Below are 18566 nucleotides of genomic sequence, written 5' to 3'. Positions count from 1 at the left end.
AGTGTTGCTGTGAATCTCTTGAGGTGCTCTTGGAAAGTCAGAAGAGCAGAGACTCATAAACATTCTATTTTTTAGTGTTGATGTATGCTCAGAAGCTCTGTGTTTACTGCATAGTATATATGGGTTATTTACATGACCAGTATTACGGATTTCAGTGTTGTTTTTTGGAATTACACACTGTGCTCGAACTCTCTCGCGAACCAGTTTTCACAACCCATACAAAAGCAACGAATTATAGTTGCATACACATACTGTAGTTGAGCCCCCCTCTATTTCATACTGAAGTTTTTTCATAGAGAAGCTTCACTGCACTGCCTGTGGCTGCAGGACTCCTATGCCTCCCCTCCCTTCTCTCCTCTTTATGGTCTCTGCTCAAACTGAAAGCTGTTTGCAGTGAGATTAGTGAAGGGGAGGGGGAGGCAGGCAACTAGGTGGGGGAAGGTAGACAGGGGAAGGGGGACAAGACGTCCGGTAGCAGACCACGCTAGCCAGGTCAGGGTGAAAGGCCTGTAGGCCCCAAGCCGTCAGCCATGCCAGATATCTCCTCTCCCCATCAAATGCGGACAGTAATGCGAACAGTCCTCTGGTCTCTAATGGGTCGGTTGGTTCCACCATTTCAAGCCGTGACAGTGTGTGTGTCTGACTCAGGTCAATCTAATTCACCTCTGTGCCAAACACATATAGGTGCATCTCTATATCAGTTGAGTTGGTTAGCCAACAAATGCTTTTAGCGAAAGAAACAACACCATTTTAGGGGATTTGCAATGTTGATGTCTTTTAGACTTTATTGTGGCAGTGCTTGTGACGTTAATATAAAAGCGAGTTCCTGAGAACACAGCCTGTAAAAGTCCTCTAAGACACCCAATGATATTTTCATGAGCCTGTAAAGATTATGAGTCCATTCTTGTAGTACCCATCTGTGCTTTCATTTGCAACTGTCTGCTCAATTGTAAAAGGGGAGGGAGGGGGAGAGTGACTTTCATTTAGTTAAATAGTTGGATAAGGTCAATGGAGGTAAAGATGTCGTTAAGTTTAGTCTTTTTTCTTTTTTCTTGAGAGGACGAGTGTACAGAGATGCCACAATGTGTACAGACAGTAGGTGTTGGGCTTGATACCGTCTAAGTACATCAGTAGCAGGGCTGCCTAGCTTCTGCTTGTCAAAATGACGTTTTAACCCAAACACGTATTGGCAGCAATTACAGGGTTAAACAAAATTAAACAATCTGTAAACAGATGAACTCAGTCTGTCTGTCCAAATAATTTTTTGTTGCAAAACAATTACAAAATTACAGTAGATAAAAATTGTTCGCCGCCTGTGTTTATGCAATCAACACAACGAAGAAACAAAACAATTTAATGTGGGAAAATCATCATTCATCTGCATTATAATTGCTTCTTTTTTACATCTACACCGTGGTTAATTAAAATTGTGATTAAATGCGGCTGCGTTGCCTAAGATGTCTTCCCCCCCTAAACAGGTGGTACAGAATTTAAAAGTAAAGAGAAAAACGTAATTAGCAATGGAAATTGAGAAATTGCCTGCAAGAATCGGTGTTAATTTCAGTCACTGATGAGGTAATTTATAAAAGGAGCAGCACTGCGAAGACTGTGCAAACCGAGGTTGCCATCCTCCTCCTCTTCCCTGTTCCCAGCATGCAGGTGAAACTGTTTGCAAAACATTGAACCTATTTGCAATTTAGTCTTCGTTAGCATCACTTTAGCAATTCCTCTCAGCTGCTACTGATAAAATAAACACCAGAGACAGGAATATGTGGCATTTGAAAGGCCTTTTCTGTGTATTTCCCAGGTAAATCCATCAGAAAAGCAGGGCCAAGGAATAAGGTAATGTTTGTCATTAGGATAACGGAAGACTTGTCCAGTTTTAAGAACAATGAGTTCTCTCCATTGTCCGGTTCCATCCAACAGTTTCTTAGCAGCACTGCATATCGGGATGGAACTCTTTGGTCAGGTTCCAGAACCACTCGGGATTGGTTTCAGAACTCTATGGTCAGGTTCCAGAACCACTCGGGATTGGTTTCAGAACTCAATGGTCAGGTTCCAGAACCACTCGGATTGGTTTCAGAACTCTGTGGTCAGGTTCTTGGCCTCAGTTACGACCTCAGTCTGATTTTCCAGATAAATCCATAGAAGGAGCAGACTACAGGCTAGCTACCAATGGCCTGTACTTCTGAATATGTTGTCTGTTAATTAACTAAGTGTTCATCACTTGACTGGCCTTGTGATGTCAGCACTGGCATGAGAGGGTTATACAATGTTACATGACGTTCCCCACAATATCACTTTTTGATGGTGGTGTTTTATCAAAGAGGTTATGTGATATGACACATGTCTGTCAGTCTGGGATAGTGGCAACATTTACTCAAGTATGTGCCTTTAGATCCCCAGCACATCAATCTCTAGGCCTCACAGCACACACACACGCACACACACACACACACACACACACACACACACACACACACACACACACACACACACACACACACACACACACACACACACACACACACACACACACACACACACACACACACACACACACACACCTCCCTTCTTTTTCCAACCTCCGGTGCACTCAGCGAGCGAGCCACAACTTTTACAGATATGTGACAAATTGTTGTGCTTTTCCTCATGTTTGACATCCTTGCTGGGATTGTTTGTTGTATTTTTTTGTTTGGCTGCATCCTGAGACCCAAGGTGGCTGCTACTGTACAGCATGTCAAATGTGGTTAACATGCAGCCATTTATCTTTAAAGCCCCTTGCACACAATGGCTGGGGGTGTGCATGGCTGATTGTGAGGAGAGAGCAGTGGGCTTCCGAGTAGAAAGGCAGAAAGTGCTTCCTTTCATATATGCTGCACCACCTCCCTCCTCTCCCTCCTTACCTCTCTTCTTCACAGAATATCCCTTCATTAATATTTTATTTGATTATTTTCAGAGTCACTCTGCTGAACAGGTCAGGCAGTATCTGACAAGGTATTTCAGAATGTTGTGAACCTTCACCAGACAGATTGTTCAGTGCAAGTGTAGTGTAACTGAGCCGCTTGTTGCCCTCTGGAGTGTGGCAAATAAGATCCAGGACAGATTTTTTTCAGTTTTTTTTTTTTTTTAACTTCAAGAATGTAAGATAGCAAAACAGATTTGTAGTGGCTGGAAATGGGGTGGGAGGGAGTGGGCCTAGCCTATCCTATTATGCCTAGCTACCTTGCCTTGCTACAGTACATTACATTTACGTCTACACACCGGGTAATGTAGGTCCAATGTTTTACAACCTCGGATGTTTCCCACCTTTTTGTTTTCAATGTGACACAGAGAAGGAAGAAACCCCATAAACATGTTGCAGTTCTGGAGATACCGTATAAGCTATCACTTCACTCTGGGACACCTCGTGTAAGGCGCCTGTAAAATGGACGCAAAGGAATACAGTGTCGTCATTTTTTCATACAATGTTCAAAACAAGGTGATGAAAAGGTAGATGTTAAATGTTTAGAGGGTATAGTGGCACATATTGGAATTGTACGGTGTGATTGAGAGAGAAAAAAATCTATCAGTTTATTGGATGTATTATTTGCTGTGTAATAGATTATTACTTACTTGTTGTGAGCAGATAAAGATGAAACATTATTATTTGTGTTCAGTTTTTTTCATGGCGGGCAGCAAGGCAGGGTAAGCGAGGAGGGGATGTTGAATAGGATGTGTTTAAGGTGGGTATGCCTCCCTTACTCATATGTAAAGAGAAAAAGGAGAGAGCTTCTTTCTCCTATTCTCCTAAACCCCGAGGGAGTAACTGTTCTTCAGTGAATAATATACAGTGAGAAAACAATCCCTAAATATCAGGGAAAACCTCTAGTTTGTTTATGTGCGCTTAATGTGAGTCTGTCCGCCTGGGAACCGCCGCAAATGGGAGAAGTATGCGTGGATTTCACAGGTAACGGGATTACGTGGGCACATAATTGATCCATTTGGGGGGGGAAATGACAGCGCTCTAAAGAGGGCTAGGCTTTGGAAATGGAGTTTATGAAACAGGCATTCGTAAATTCAAAGGAATCAATACGTCAATTTTATTACGTCTCCAGGCCAGATGGGCTTTAAAGGCACAGTGTCTCCGCTATTTGTATCTTTGTGTCTGTGTCTCTCAGTGTGTCACAAAGGTCCTCAGTGGCCATTTTGTTGTTGATATTTTACTATAGGGTGGGGGGAAGCCAGGTCACCATGGGATCCAATATCCCTGGCCGAGCACATTCATCCAGTGAAATATGTTTGTCAATGCAGTTGTTGACTTGTGACTATTGTTCTTAAGAAGAAACCATTTAGTGAGACTGGCAAGCACAATAAAGTATTTTCAAAGCTTGCTCGACCATAGTCATCCATTTATAAGGTGAGGAAAGTCGATTAACAGCATTCTGCATTTTCATCACAAAAATATTCACATTTTATTTAAATACAAATGAACAAACAGCATCCCAGATAGGAGAGATTTAATTACCCAACCCGCTAAAATGCAAATGAATACTGCAGTAAAGACTGATGCAAACGGAGAGAAATATAAGGCCATAGATGTTTTCTTAACCGGAAATGAGTGGAGAAAAGCGGGCTCCAAAATCTCATCATGTCTAGGATGCTGGCTTGCCTCCTCTCATTCCATGCAGGTGGGAGAAAACCAGAGGAAAAATATAGAAAATAAACTAGAGAGAAAAAATAATAAAAAAATAGGCATAATTATGAGCCCTAGTTTTCTTGGCGTTTGTAATGCGCTCCCTCCTCTCTCTCCTCTCTCTCCTCTCTCTCTATCCACCATTATAGTAGTTCATTTTCGCAGTAAAGTAAATAATAAGAAGTTGGTGATGCTTGCCTTTTTAATTCCATTTTCCTCCTTTTTTGTTCTGTTCACTGGCTGACATCTGCTATCAATGCTAAGCAGGTGTTTCTGTGTAAACAGACGTGCCCTGTTTGTGTTGCGCCATCCTCGCTACTGTGCACCCAAATGAGCAACGTGATTAAGAATCCTGTAAATTTTTGAAAGGAAACGGATGGCTGCCCGGCTAGAACATAATTACACCGCTCCGACATCCGCAGCTCACCGCCGAACGAAGCCAGAGCCAAAGAACAGCACCAAAATTAATAATATATAATAGCATCTTTCTTGTAATTCATAAATGGAATAAAGTGAAGGGGAGTATCTGCTGATAAGGTTTTTTTGGGTGGAAGGAGGAGGAAGAAGGAGGATGGGGGTAATTTTCTGAGATTGAGTGAAGATTATAGCCTCGGTGATGCGTAACTCAGCCCAGGCGTGTTTAGAAGAGCTTGAAAGACAATTTTTTACTTTTGCCACAGTTCTTTCAGCTCATTTATTTACCAAATGAGGCCTCCAAGAAACGTTCTCTTCGGTTTCATCATTACGGATCTTTATTAGTGCTATTTGATCATCCATGCTACTAAAATGGATGATTTGGCTCTGAGGTTTCAGCTTTCATCCAGTCAACCTTCTGTCTGTAGAGTTATCATGTGATGTAGCCGTGGTAATGCACACGGGTTAAATGGGCTGCTTTTGTTGTTGTTTTCTCTTTTCATCCAGCCAGAGAGGCAGCATACGTGTCACTATAGAAGCGGAAGCAAAGTGAAACGAGAAAAGCTGTACACAAAAAAAGAAAGAAAGTGAGGAAGAGGAACGTCCCCCAACAACTCATGGGATGTTATCTGTCATTTCTTACACTTTGGCTTTTTTTGTATTTCCCATCTCATTGTTGGTCGTGCTCTGTGTTCGCACGTCTTCCAGAGATAAACATCACATTCCCCACAATGCCAACGTCTCTGGGAGAGTGAAAACAGATCACAATCGCAGGTTAATCTATGGAAAAGGACACGAAACTGACAAAACGGTAGAAAATGATATACTTGCGGGGGGGAGAATACCAGTTGTTCGAAAGTGGGTAGGGATGGTATAACGTCTTGAAATTCAACTTAGTTCCAAATCTACCGTTGATAAAACGGCATGACTGATAGGCCGATGTTCTGGGGACAAGTGCAGTGTTCTCGATTCTTCACGCTGATTTATTTTGTCTTGGACTGGAGTGAATAAAGGGTGTCTAAAAATAAAAAGTAAAAAACGAATTCTGTCACAGATGTTGCATCTGAAATGTGTTGCAGCGGTTCCTCTGGGCGAGGTTCAGATGGTCAGTTCTCTGGGAGGAGAGGGAAACGAAGATAGCTTGACACACTGACAGATTGAAGACCTTGCAGGGGCAAATGTCCAGTTTTTTCTTTACTCCTCTCCCCATCTCGTTGGAAGCAAAGCTGCACTCCCTTTTACATTCCTTGTTCTCCTGATAATACAAGGTAACTACTGCGGGTATCATAGATTTAGCATTGCCAATACAACAGATACCACAGCATCATATTTCAAAGAATCCCATTGAAGTGCCCCATTGTAGGTACCTTGTATTTGTAACCTATTATCAGTTGGATGCCATATTTATTCACAGTGTGAGTCCAACTTCCACCTCTGGTTAAATACTAACTGACCTTCCGTCTTGGTAAGCGTAATCTCCTGGGTCAGTGGTCAGTGGAAGTGTTGTGGTTGTGGAAGGTGTGTCTCCCTGTAAACACACTTGTAAGAGAGCCTTCACTTGCTCCCTTCTATTCTTTCCCCTTTTAATCAGAGGCCTGAGATTACATCCTCCATCCTCCCTTTCGGAAACATGATAATTACACTCCTCTGCGAACACAGAACCCTGTCCTGTCTGATGTTGTTGGCACTCTGAGAGACTGGGAGGGACAGGCCCAGATGCTGACAATTATATTTGAGAAATACACGTACACTATACACACACACACTGGCTACTTTAGGACCTTTACCCTTGTCACATCTAGTATGTAACATCTCAAATGTAGTTGCATTAGATTGGGTTTGGCTTTCAACTAATGAGGACATTTGTATATTTGTATAGGCATCGGCGTCACTATATTGCAATATTGCAAATGCAGTTGGATTCACTGAGCTGTGATCTTTTGGTGCTATGCTCAAGAACTGTCCTTACTTAAAGGAGGACCTGTAACTGATCGAATATTTAAACAATATATAACATATAAGCCCTCTCTTTTGTCCTTGGGGAAGTGAGATTGCTCCTTGTTTACCTCGGCCAGCTGCTGTGCGATGATTTGCGCAGGTCGGGGTCACCACAAGCTACTCTGAGGACAATTTGCTGAATCAAGAGGGTGATTGTGTCTGGTGCCAGTCAGTCGCAATTAAGGACAGGATCAGGGGTAGGCGGCAGGCCTCCAGTCCCCCCAAGCCCCTCTGCCTGTCATATCTTATGGCCCCGGCCCCATACAAACCAGCTCACCTGAACATAATCGCCCCAACAGCCAGCGCGATGCAAATGAGCCCTGGGGTTAGCGTGGGAAAAGAAGCAGTGTCGCAGAGACCTAGGTGACCCACTAGGCAGGGGGTCTGCCTCAGGAGAGGCCTTTGTTTCTAGACTGCCCACGTTAAAAATAGTCCCCCTTCTTTAGTCCGGCTGGCCAACGCATTGCAAGCAGGAAGGGAAAAAAAGTTGGTGATATATGGTTTGTTTAACAAAAGGGGGGTGCTGATTTGTGTGTGTGTGTGTTGTGTGTGTGTGTGTGTGTGTTGTGTGCTGATTTTGTGTGTGTGTGTGTGTGTGTGTGTGTGTGTTGTGTGCTGATTTGTGTGTGTGTGTGTTGGTTGGGTGGGCCTGTGGATGGACAGAGGGGAGAATATTGCCTCGGGTTTAGGCTGTTTCTTTTCAGATGATATTTAGTATAAGAATCACACTCGGACCTAAGATCAGAAATAAGTCCTTGATCTCCTTTTCTGTCTCAGTATATCCAATAGTGACTGCCAAGCCAGATTGAGGACATTTGGAAGAAATGAGAGACTGTGAAATGTGAACACTAGGCTGTAAACAGGGACTAGGTTAAGGTTAAATGCAAATTAAACAGGAGTACCAGATAGCAGTAATTAACATGTTACTGACAGTATATATATGTGCTGTGGGCCAGAGGGAGTTATGAAGAGATGGTATTTTCTGCATTTACCCATTAAATCAATCTATAGCAAAACAGATGACTGACTATATTACATCAAATAGTGTCTATGACAACAACAACAACAACAAAAACTCACACTTACTATTAAGGAATAATATCAACAATTACTCTCACTTGCTCTTCCAAGTGCCATGCTCATTTGACAAAGCTAAGAGGTCATTGTCAAGAATTAGCTAAATGTACAATGTCTGTTTAGACCTGTATGGTATCATCGCCTATCATGACCTTACTACATAACCTACAATGACTGTCTCTTGTCGTGTGCCTTTCTGTAGCACAATAGTCAGTACAATGTTGTGTAGCATCATTTTTTCCCTTATTTCTAAAGGAAAGAGTTCTGCTAATTTCTGTCTCAATAACATGACCTATGACACTAAATTAATCAATGTTTTTTTCTTCTTTTTTTCTCTTTGCTGTCCAATTTGCTGTGGGGTGCGTTCGTCAAGAAGCAGGTAAGCACTGTGAAAATGGTTTACGTTGTAACTGTACTTTGTGAAACAAACAGAAGGTAAACTGTCCACTTTTGTGAACTTCATTTCATGCCATGAAAGTGTGCATGATTTTTTTTTTTTAAGATACATAATTTCAGAGAAAATATACACCCCTAGATATTTGAACGTGACGTGCATCCACATAGAAAACAAATATCTCTCACAATGCCCATCTTTAAGAAAAATGAATGATTGTGTGGAAGAGCATTACACAGCTATATGCTGTATTCTCCTTTGTGTGGTTGTGTGTACTGTATGTGGTTAGAAACATCTTATCTGAAGAACTGTTCTTACAAGGCAGCGTATTACAATATCCCTCTCTCTATACAATACACCCTCGCTGACGCACTAATGCTCTTCTACCTTAATGATTATTTATTGGCAGTTTCTTCTTCTGGCCTTATTCTCTCCCCCATTTCTTCCTCTCCTCTCCTTGCCCCTTTATCACCATTCTAAATCATTTCTACAAATAAGGAGCTTTTCCCAGCATGCACAGAGCTCTCAGCTTCCACTCATCAAACTTTAATCAAAGCCGCATTTTAGTTTTTGAATAAAGCACACTTAAAAAATTTAGATGCAAATTATTTTGCATTATTCATGCTCCTGCACGTCCTTGTAGATTTAAACATTTCCGAGGCCACCTTGATTCAAGTAATTACCTAGGCTACGGCTCCCTCCGTCATGAATAAGGTATTTCCTACAAGCAAAGTATGCGCCTGATGAGCTTTTAAAGTGGCTTTACACCAAACTTGTGTATTGCTTCTTGTGCATGAGTGACTCGAACATGCATCGCAATCCGTCTCAGGTGGGGAATACTGGCAGGACAGCCATGAGTGACAGCAAGGAGCGAGGAGTCTCAGAGAGCTGAAGCCGGGGCCTCTTCTTTCTCTAGCTCCCCTCCACCACTCCCCCCACCCCCTCTCTCTCTCTCTCTCTAGTCCCCCTCTCTCTCTCTCTCTCTAGTCTCTGCCCTCAGCCCTCTGTATCTTTATCCATTTCACTCTGAAGGCTCCCAAAGTGTTTTTAGATCTTACAGTCTCAATACCTATCTTTAAGCCAGCGGCTTTGGATCTCTCTCTCTCTGACATACAGCGGGGAAACTAGCAGCTTTCTCTGATTTACCTGAGAGCTAGAAAAGATCCTCAGAAATAATACAGGACTTTGTTGGGCAAACCTTATGTATCGGCGTCTATTTGTATTGCCTTTCGGACAAAAAGATAGCAGAAAGCCATTTGAATAAGCATCCTTAGAAAAGGAAAAAGGAGTGACACTATTCATATGAATTCCTCTAAAGTCATTTTGTAACTAGGTTGTAAGGGGATATGAATGTATCCGACTTAGGTATTGACTGGTACCTGTAAGTATTGACAACTGAGATCAATTCTAATTTGCCTTCCAAATTCTTTTAAATTAAGATGTCGGATTCCGTGTAGAGTCGTTTGTCCGAAACACCTGAAAGAAGTACTGAAGCCGCTGTACCAAATATAAGATTGCACACATTATCCCATATACATTATGCAGTAGTCCTGCTAAAAGCATTGAGACATTTATAGATATATAAAAATGAGGAAATTAAAAGCAAACACCATTAGTCCTAGAAGAACTCGAAATCTGTAAAAACAGTAAAACCGCAAAACCTTAAAAACATTTGTTTGTTTGCCAAGATGGTGAAATAACACAGGATCACGTTTCACAGAAAAGAGTTCCTCTGGCTTCTGGAAGGAAAATAAAGTAGTTGACACTGTGACTCGATCATCTTTACTACCCAGCAGAATAATTAATATTTAAACATTCTAATAATGTTGCTTGCCTTTGCCTTGCATGCACTTTTAAGCAAAGCAACAATATTTTTCACCTGGGGTAACACAACGATTTCTCTTCCTGCTGAGTGCAATTTCCCTTTCTAATGTTTTGTGGCGCTTCCAACTACCATCATGCATCTGGGTTATTCATCCCCCAACACACTTCTGTGATTTTGTATTATTTTTCCACGACAAAAATGTATTCATGGAGATAAATATATTGAAATGAATTTTCCTGTCCATGAGAAAGAAGCTGTTCAGACCCGCTTTTCTGACTGCAGAATATTCCCTAGACAACCAAGTAATGATTCATAAAATCTAACATGTTATGAGAAGTAATGTTGAGAAACACATAAGCAGGGAAGTTTTGCTTATTTGAATATCTCAAATAAAGCACTGAATAATGCTGACATTAGCCAATATATATATTTACATTACAAGTATGTTCTTAATGTAGAAGATCAAGTCTTAGGAGTTTGGTACCTGGCTCTCTTACACGCTGTCTTCCTTTCTGTCACACCCTGACCATAGTTTGCTTTGTATGTTTCTATGTTTTGGTTGGTCAGGGTGTGATCTGAGTGGGCATTCTATGTTGGATGTCTTGTTTGTCTATTTCTATGTCTGGCCTGATATGCTTCTCAATCAGAGGCAGGTGTTAGTCATTGTCTCTGATTGGGAACCATATTTAGGTAGCCTGGGTTTCACTGTGTGTTGGTGGGTGATTGTTCCTGTCTCTGTGTTTTGCACCAGATAGGACTGGTTTAGGTTTTTGCACGTTTGTTGTTTTGTTAGTTTATTCGTGTACAGTTTCTTTATTAAAGTACAATGAATAACAACCACGCTGCATTTTGGTCCGCCTCTACTTCACCTAAAGAAAACCGTTACACTTTCCTTGCTTTCACCTTGTTCTCATTCCAAAATAGTTGGACTACTTCCTGAGCACTCTCTCAAAACTCACCAGTCTCAAGCAAACAGAAATCCTGCAGTAATTACCAAACATCTAGGTGTCTCTCAAGCTCTCTGGAGAAAACACAAAACAAATGTCATAAAAGAAAATTAGCCAGTTGAATGTATTCCTGCAGGAGCACTAGGCAAACACTATGAACAGCTCGTCAGTGTAGGTGTGTGTATGTGTGTGTGTGTGTGATGTCATACAAAATGCATTACAGATGCCTTCAGGTTTTGTAATTGATCATGAAAATGAATTGCGGAATTGCTGAGTCTGAATTGAACGTCATAAATAAGAGTTATGTGTTTAGCCTGGTCCCCTTTGGTCCCCTTTTGATGTGTATCCATGTAGCTTAGCAAGCACTGGGAGGGGGGAGGGGGGGCAGAAAAGGGGTTGAGAGGCTCAAGAAGCAATGGCTATTTTGCTGAGTACAACACACCTTGTCTACGCTCACTGAAGCAGTAGACTCTCTTTGAAAAGAAGACTCCTGTTTATGAGTACATCAAACAGGGAAAACTTTGAGACAATGGGATTGCCTGCTAAGGTGTTTGTAAGAACCAAGCCCTTTTTCCTGGTGAGCTGTCTATCTCTTTGATAGGGAAGGCTACATGTAGTAACCAATTGAAATCCAACAGTAGTTAGTTTAACCACATATGTAGCGAAGACGGAGGGTTTTATAAAAAAAAGTCCAACAGAACCCAACTGTTATGAATCCACTTATCTCATTTACCCTCCCCAGAGTCAGAAGCCAGAAGTCCAGATTTTCCCTGTTTCCCCCTCTACCCCTGCACCCCAATCACAAAGCCCCCCTCCGAACCAATCGCAGCAGCCCTTCGAAAAGTGATAGCTCATCTTAAACAGGGTATGACAGAGCAAGGGCAGAAGGCTTCCGTTCATCAGTGCCCTCCAGGCGCGGAGTCATACATAGCTGCTAAGAACCCCAGTCAGAGATCAGGAGCACAGACACTTGGAGGTGAAACCTGAGAAGATTTATAACGAGAAGGTAGCAGTTTAAGGCCACAGTGTGAGCAGGAAATAAACCTTGGTGCTGTGTGAGGAGAAGGGTGAGGGCTGGGAGACCACTGCCACTGAAAGACAGAGGTCTGCTCTGCCTCCAGAGAATCCACCCAACCACCCACCAGCCCCCTCCCACCCCCTTCAATCCTCCAGAATAATAACCCTCCTCACCCTGGCCAGCCAGGGAACACCGTTTTAAAACTTAATTGATTTCTTTAAAAAGCTGCTTCTGCTGCCACATTATATTGCTTGCTGGGAGAAGTGCCTTATGTCAAATTACCTTGCCATTCTGCATTTACCCCTTCTGACTGCGGCAGACATTAGTGTAGGACTGTCAAGAATTCTGTCTAGACTGGGGTAGGATTTACACTGTGGCTTGGACCACATGACATTCAACAATTAGATAGAGTCATGTCTAATTTAAGAGCGCTTTACTTACAGATCCACAACAGTCAGGTCAGGTTGAAACCTTGCAGGTTGAACCTATCTACGGTAAGACCATACGGGGCCTCAGGTTTAAAGCAAACCTTTTGCTTGGACAATATTTGTACGCTTTAAAATAAAATAAAAAAATAAAAAAATTGATCCCAAGATTGACTGTAAGTAATATTCCCTCATTGTTAAAGATGGATCAAAGGTCTTAGGGAGTAAAAGGATAAGGAAGACAATGTTTGTCCAGCCCTGACTACTATAGAGGAGCGCCGTCGAGTCAAACCATCCAATGTGAGTGTTACTCCGGGAATGTAGACACAGCCTTTCTATATCTGTTGTTTGCCACGTGTGGATGGTGGACGACGCCCATCTGCTCTTAATCAATCAGGGCTCATCCTATCACTGAGTCTTGCTGGGCTCCCAGCTGTAATAATACACAGCTTCACCTTACGCCACTTCAGGCACGGGTCAGATCCTACGAGATGACCACGAAGAGAGAGGGTGGGAGCCGAATTGTCCTAGTCGAGACTCCCATCAGCCTATAGTAAGGCCAAGTCAAAAAGCAGCATTTAGAAATAGAAAGTTGGTCAGCTTGACCTAGAGTGTAGACTGCTAAACAGGCCCAAGTCAAAAAGGAAACACTAGATATTTTGTTGTTCTTTTTAGTGGTAAGGATTGCAGAGATCAGAGTTTTTCACTGTTGACGTTTAGTGGAAATGGTCAGCCCTGGGGGAAGAGGAAGATACTCTGCATAACAATACCTACATCTGTCCGCTGTTTTGTTCTCTGTAATATCTGGGGTCTCTTTGTGACCGGCGCTGTCGGGGCAACGGGACTAGACGTTTGGGGAGGGGTCTGTTGTTGTAGGAGTGACAGAGCTTGTGACTTGAACGCCCCTGTGACACAGCCTTTGTTTTGCTTAGATATTTGATCCTCTTAGCTGTTCAGGTTGCCCCCCTGCTCCACCCCCCTGCTCCACTATACCACCACACACCAAATGCACAGTCACACTCTCCCTCTCTCTATGTTGATCTCTCTCTCAATCTCCCCCTCTCGCTCTCGCTCTCCACTACACACACACACACACACACACACACACACACACACACACACACACACACACACACACACACACACACACACACACACACACACACACACACTGAAACTCATTACACTCATATTATAGTCCCAGTTTGTTGTAGCCTCTCCGGCTGGTATGCCCCAATGTCAGTTTTGACATACTTTGTGATAGAGCAGACGGAGTTGATAAGGTCCAACGAATTTCCTTTTTTTTTCTCAGAAATTGTATTGAAGTGAAACAAAGTTAGTGCAACAAGCCTCTGGAGAGTGCATTACAGGGCCTTTATTGTTTTGAAGCTGAGGTCATCTTTCTAGCCGAGCGTATGTGAGACAAAGGCCAAGTGTTTATTACTGGGCTATGTGTGTGAAAGGAAACCCACTCCAACATTGTTTGATGGTCAAATGATCCTTAAAAAGATAGTGGGAGTAATATTCTACTCCAGCACTGCATTGGGAAAACCATTGGCTAGCTGACTTGGCTATCTGTGTGGTTTTCCTAACAAGCTAGTTAATTCTAGTCTGTAAAAAGTTGCTTATTAGTAAAGGTTGGTTTATGCTTCATATTGACATTTTGAATCCGGAGTAATGGAGTGTTGGCCTTGCGCTGAATTCTGAGCCTGAACGTGTCATAAAAGAGATGTTTGACTGTTTTTTAAATTAGGGATAGCCACCTTTTTTTTTCAATTTTCGCCTAAAATTACATACAAAATCTAATTGCCTGTAGCTCAGGCCCTGAAGCAAGGATATGCATATTCTCAGTAGGAAACACTTTGAAGTTTGTGTAAATGTGAATTGAATGTAGGAGAATATAACACATTCGATCTGGAAGAAGAAAATACAAATTAAAAAAAACAAGTTTTTTTCAACCACCGTCTTTGAGATGCAAGAGAAAAGTCCCAGTTCTAGCCATCACTCTGGTTGTAATTCCGATGGTGTCCACAAGATGGCAGCAGTGTATGTGTAAAGTTTCAGACGGATACTTGAAGTGTGAGCGTTCTCCATGACATTTAGCGTGAAGTCACCCAGGTACATATGGGCAAATCGTGAAGGAGACAGTTGCATTCATATTAAATTTTTCTGCAAGAATATTGTCAAATCTGTATACTTGGACTTTGATTTAGCTTTTCCTTATTAGTAGTCATATTATAAGTTCAACATTTGCAAAACAACCAGTTTTCATAACCTCATAACTCTGAATATTCTTCTAATTGTTGTCCAAAAGGAAAAGGCATGCTGTCGCGAAAGGTTTGCAACTACATTTTGCGACAGACGCAGGGTTTCCGAAGACTCACATAAAGCCCAGCTCATTGGCTATCTAACACTCTTTGTTTGACCCCGATTGGTGCTTATTTGACGAAGTCAGAGTCGTTCAAGTGAAGACCGCCCGATTCATCGGCGTGCCATGAAGGCGTCGCTCTCTGACCAAATATGGTGTCCTATAGGATATACTACACCTCTAATGATACAGTGAAGTCTGGTTACATTCTAGGATCTCTGAGGAATACATACGAATGTGAATTGACTTGTTGAAACAACGTTTAGTTTGAGATTTTCACAGATTCCTTTCTTTGCAAATTAACTAAGTGGAAATACAAAATCGATCGACACTTAATGTTATCTCTGGGACCCTTTGGAGGATAAATCAGAGCAAAATTTCAGAATGTAAGTACACATTTTACCTTCAGAGGTGAATTTACCAAACCTATCGTGTTAAAAAAAAGTGTTTTGTTGTTAGGAGCTCTCCTCAAACAATAGCATGGCATTTTTTCGCAGTAATAGCTATTGTAAATTGGAGAGTGCAGTTATATTAACAAGAATTTAAGAGTTCAGCCAATATTAGACACTTATACAGTTGAAGCCGAAAATGTACATACACTTAGGTCGGAGTCATTAAAACTTGTTTTTCAACCACTCCACATATTTCTTGTTAACCTCTCTGGGTTATGTGGCCAAAAGCCAGGAAAAATGCAGAACGCCAAATTCAAATATGTTTCTATAAAAATCTAACTTTCATTAAATCACACATGCAAGATAGCAAATTAAATCTACAATTGTTGTGAATCCAACCAACATGTCAAATTTCAAAAAGGCTTTTCGGCGAAAGCAAACGATGCTATTATCTGAGGATAGCACCTCCGTAATTAAAGAGAGAAACCATATTTCAACCCTGCAGGTGCGACACAAAATGCAGAAATAAAAATATAATTCATGCCTTACCTTTGACAAGCTTCTTTTGTTGGCACTCCAATATGTCCCATAAACATCACAAATGGTCCTTTTGTTCGATTAATTCCGTCGATATATATCCAAAATGTAAATTTATTTGGCGCATTTGATCCAGAAAAACACTGGTTCCAACTTGAGCAACGTGACTACAAAATATCTCCAAAGTTACCTGTAAACTTTGCCAAAACATTTCAAACTACTTTTGTAATACAACTTTAGGTATTTTTTAATGTAAATAATCGATCAAATTGAAGACGGATGATCTGTGTTCAATACAGGAAGAAAACAAACTGTAGCTAGCTTTCTGGTCATGCGCTTCTATCTAACAGTACACTTCTTTACACAAAGGAATAACCTCAACCAATTTCTAAAGACTGTTGACATCCAGTGAAAGCGATAGGAACTGCAAGAAGGTCCCTTAGAAATCTCGATTCCCAATGAAAACTCATTGAAAAGAGAGTGACCTCAAAAAAAAACATCTGAATGGTTTGTCCTCGGGGTTTCGCCTGCTAAATAAGTTCTGTTATATTCACAGACATGATTGAAAGAGTTTTAGAAACTTCAGAGTGTTTTCTATCAACATCTACTAATAATATGCATATCTTATCTTCTGGGGATGAGTAGCAGGCAGTTGAATTTGGGCATGCATTTCATCCGGATGTGAAAATACTGCCCCCTGTCACCAAGAAGTTAACAAACTATAGTTTTGGCAAGTCAGTTAGGACATCTACTTTGTGCATGACACATGTAATTTTTCCAACAATTGTTTTCAGACAGATTATTTCACTTATAATTCACTGTATCACTATTCCAGTGGATCAGAAATGTACATACACTAAGTTGACTGTGCCTTTAAACAGCTTTGAAAATTCCAGAAAATTATGTCATGGCTTTAGAAGCTTCTGATAGGCTATTGCCATCATTTGAGTCAATTGAAGGTGTACCTGTGCATGTATTTCAAGGCCAGAAGGCCTGCCTTCAAACTCAGTGCCTCTTTGCTTGACATCATGGGAAAATCAAAAGAAATCAGACAAGACCTCCACAAATCTGGCTCATCCTTGGGAGCAATTTCCAAATGCCTGAAGGTACCACGTTCATCTGTAGAAACAATAGTACGCAAGTGTAAACACCATGGGACCACGCAGCCATCATACCGCTCAGGAAGAAGACACGTTCTGTCTCCTAGAGACTCTGCTGTGTGAAATGTGCAAATCAATACCAGAACAACAGCAAAGGTCCTTGTGAAGATGCTGGAGGAAATAGGTACAAAAGTATCTATATCCACAGTAAAACGAGTCCTATGACCTGAAAGGCTGCTCGGGAAGGAAGAAGCCACTGCTCCAAAACCACCATAAAAAAGCCAGACTACGGTTACCAACTGTACATAGGGACAAAGATCGTACTTTTTGGAGAAATGTCCTCTGATCTGATGAAGCAAAAATAGAACTGTTTGGCCATAATGACCATCGTTATGTTTGGAGGATATAGGGGGAGACTTGCAAGCCGAAGAACACCATCCCAACCGTGAGCATGGAGGTGGCAGCATCATGTTTTGGGGTTGCTTTGCTGCAGGAGGGATTGGTGGACTTCACAAAATAGAAGGCATCATGAGGAAGGCAAATTGAAGCAACATCTCAAGTCATCAGTCAGGAAGTTTTAGCTTGGTCGCAGGGTAGCCTAGTGGTTAGAGCATTAGACTAGTAACCGGAAGGTTGCAAGTTCAAACCCCCGAGCTGACAAGGTACAAATCTGTCGTTCTGTCCCTGAACAGGCAGTTAACCCACTGTTCCTAGGCCGTCATTGAAAATAAGAATTTGTTCTTAACTGACTTGCCTAGTTAAATAAAGGTAAAATAAAAATGGTTCTTCCAAATGGACAATAAACCCAAGCATACTTCCAAAATTGTGGCAAAATGGTTAAGGACAACAAAGTCAAGGTATTGGAGTGGCCATCAATCCTATAGAAAATTTGTGGGCAGAACTGAAAAAGCGTGAGTGAGGAGGCTTACAAACCTGACTCAGTTACACCAGCTCTGTCAGGAGATTTGGGCCAAAATTCACCCAACTTATTGTGGGAAGCTTGTGGAAGGCTACCTGAAACATTTGACCCAAGTTAAACAATTTAAAGGCAAGGCTACCAAATACTAATTGAGTGTATGTAAACTTCTGACCCACTGGGAATGTGATGAAAGAAATACAATCTGAAATAAATAATTCTCTCTCCTATTCTGACATTTTACATTCTTAAATTAAGTGGTGACCTTAACTAACCTAAGACAGGGAATTTTTACTGGGATTAAATGTCAGGAATTGTTGAGAAACTGAGTTTAAATGTATTTGGCTAAGGTGTATGTAAACTTCCGACTTCAACTGTATGTACCTACATTTGTTGTTTCTCTAAAGTCTGAGATCTTGACACAATGCACTGCATGATTTATAACTGTCCAGTTGACGGGACGCCGATCCCTAAGAAGTT

At 41.6% G+C, this 18566-nt stretch overlaps 1 protein-coding gene across 6 annotated transcripts in view; it reads left to right on the top strand.

Annotated features, from left to right (window-relative positions):
* The window catches only part of LOC112266563 (zinc finger E-box-binding homeobox 2), an 81648-nt gene that overhangs the window by 13698 nt on the left and 49384 nt on the right, over positions 1 to 18566 (top strand). For 3 of the 6 annotated variants that reach the window (XM_024444139.2, XM_024444141.2, XM_024444136.2), the window contains exon 3: positions 8538 to 8543. The exons of the other annotated variants lie outside the window; for them this stretch is intronic. In XM_024444139.2, coding sequence (XP_024299907.2) covers positions 8538 to 8543 — 6 coding nt within the window. The remainder of the gene's footprint in view (positions 1 to 8537; positions 8544 to 18566) is intronic. 6 annotated transcript variants of the gene reach the window in all.

This window comes from Oncorhynchus tshawytscha, linkage group LG14 (assembly GCF_018296145.1).
Source record: "Oncorhynchus tshawytscha isolate Ot180627B linkage group LG14, Otsh_v2.0, whole genome shotgun sequence".
NCBI classification, from domain to species: Eukaryota; Metazoa; Chordata; class Actinopteri; order Salmoniformes; family Salmonidae; genus Oncorhynchus; species Oncorhynchus tshawytscha.
This window is presented reverse-complemented; position numbering and strand designations above follow the sequence as displayed.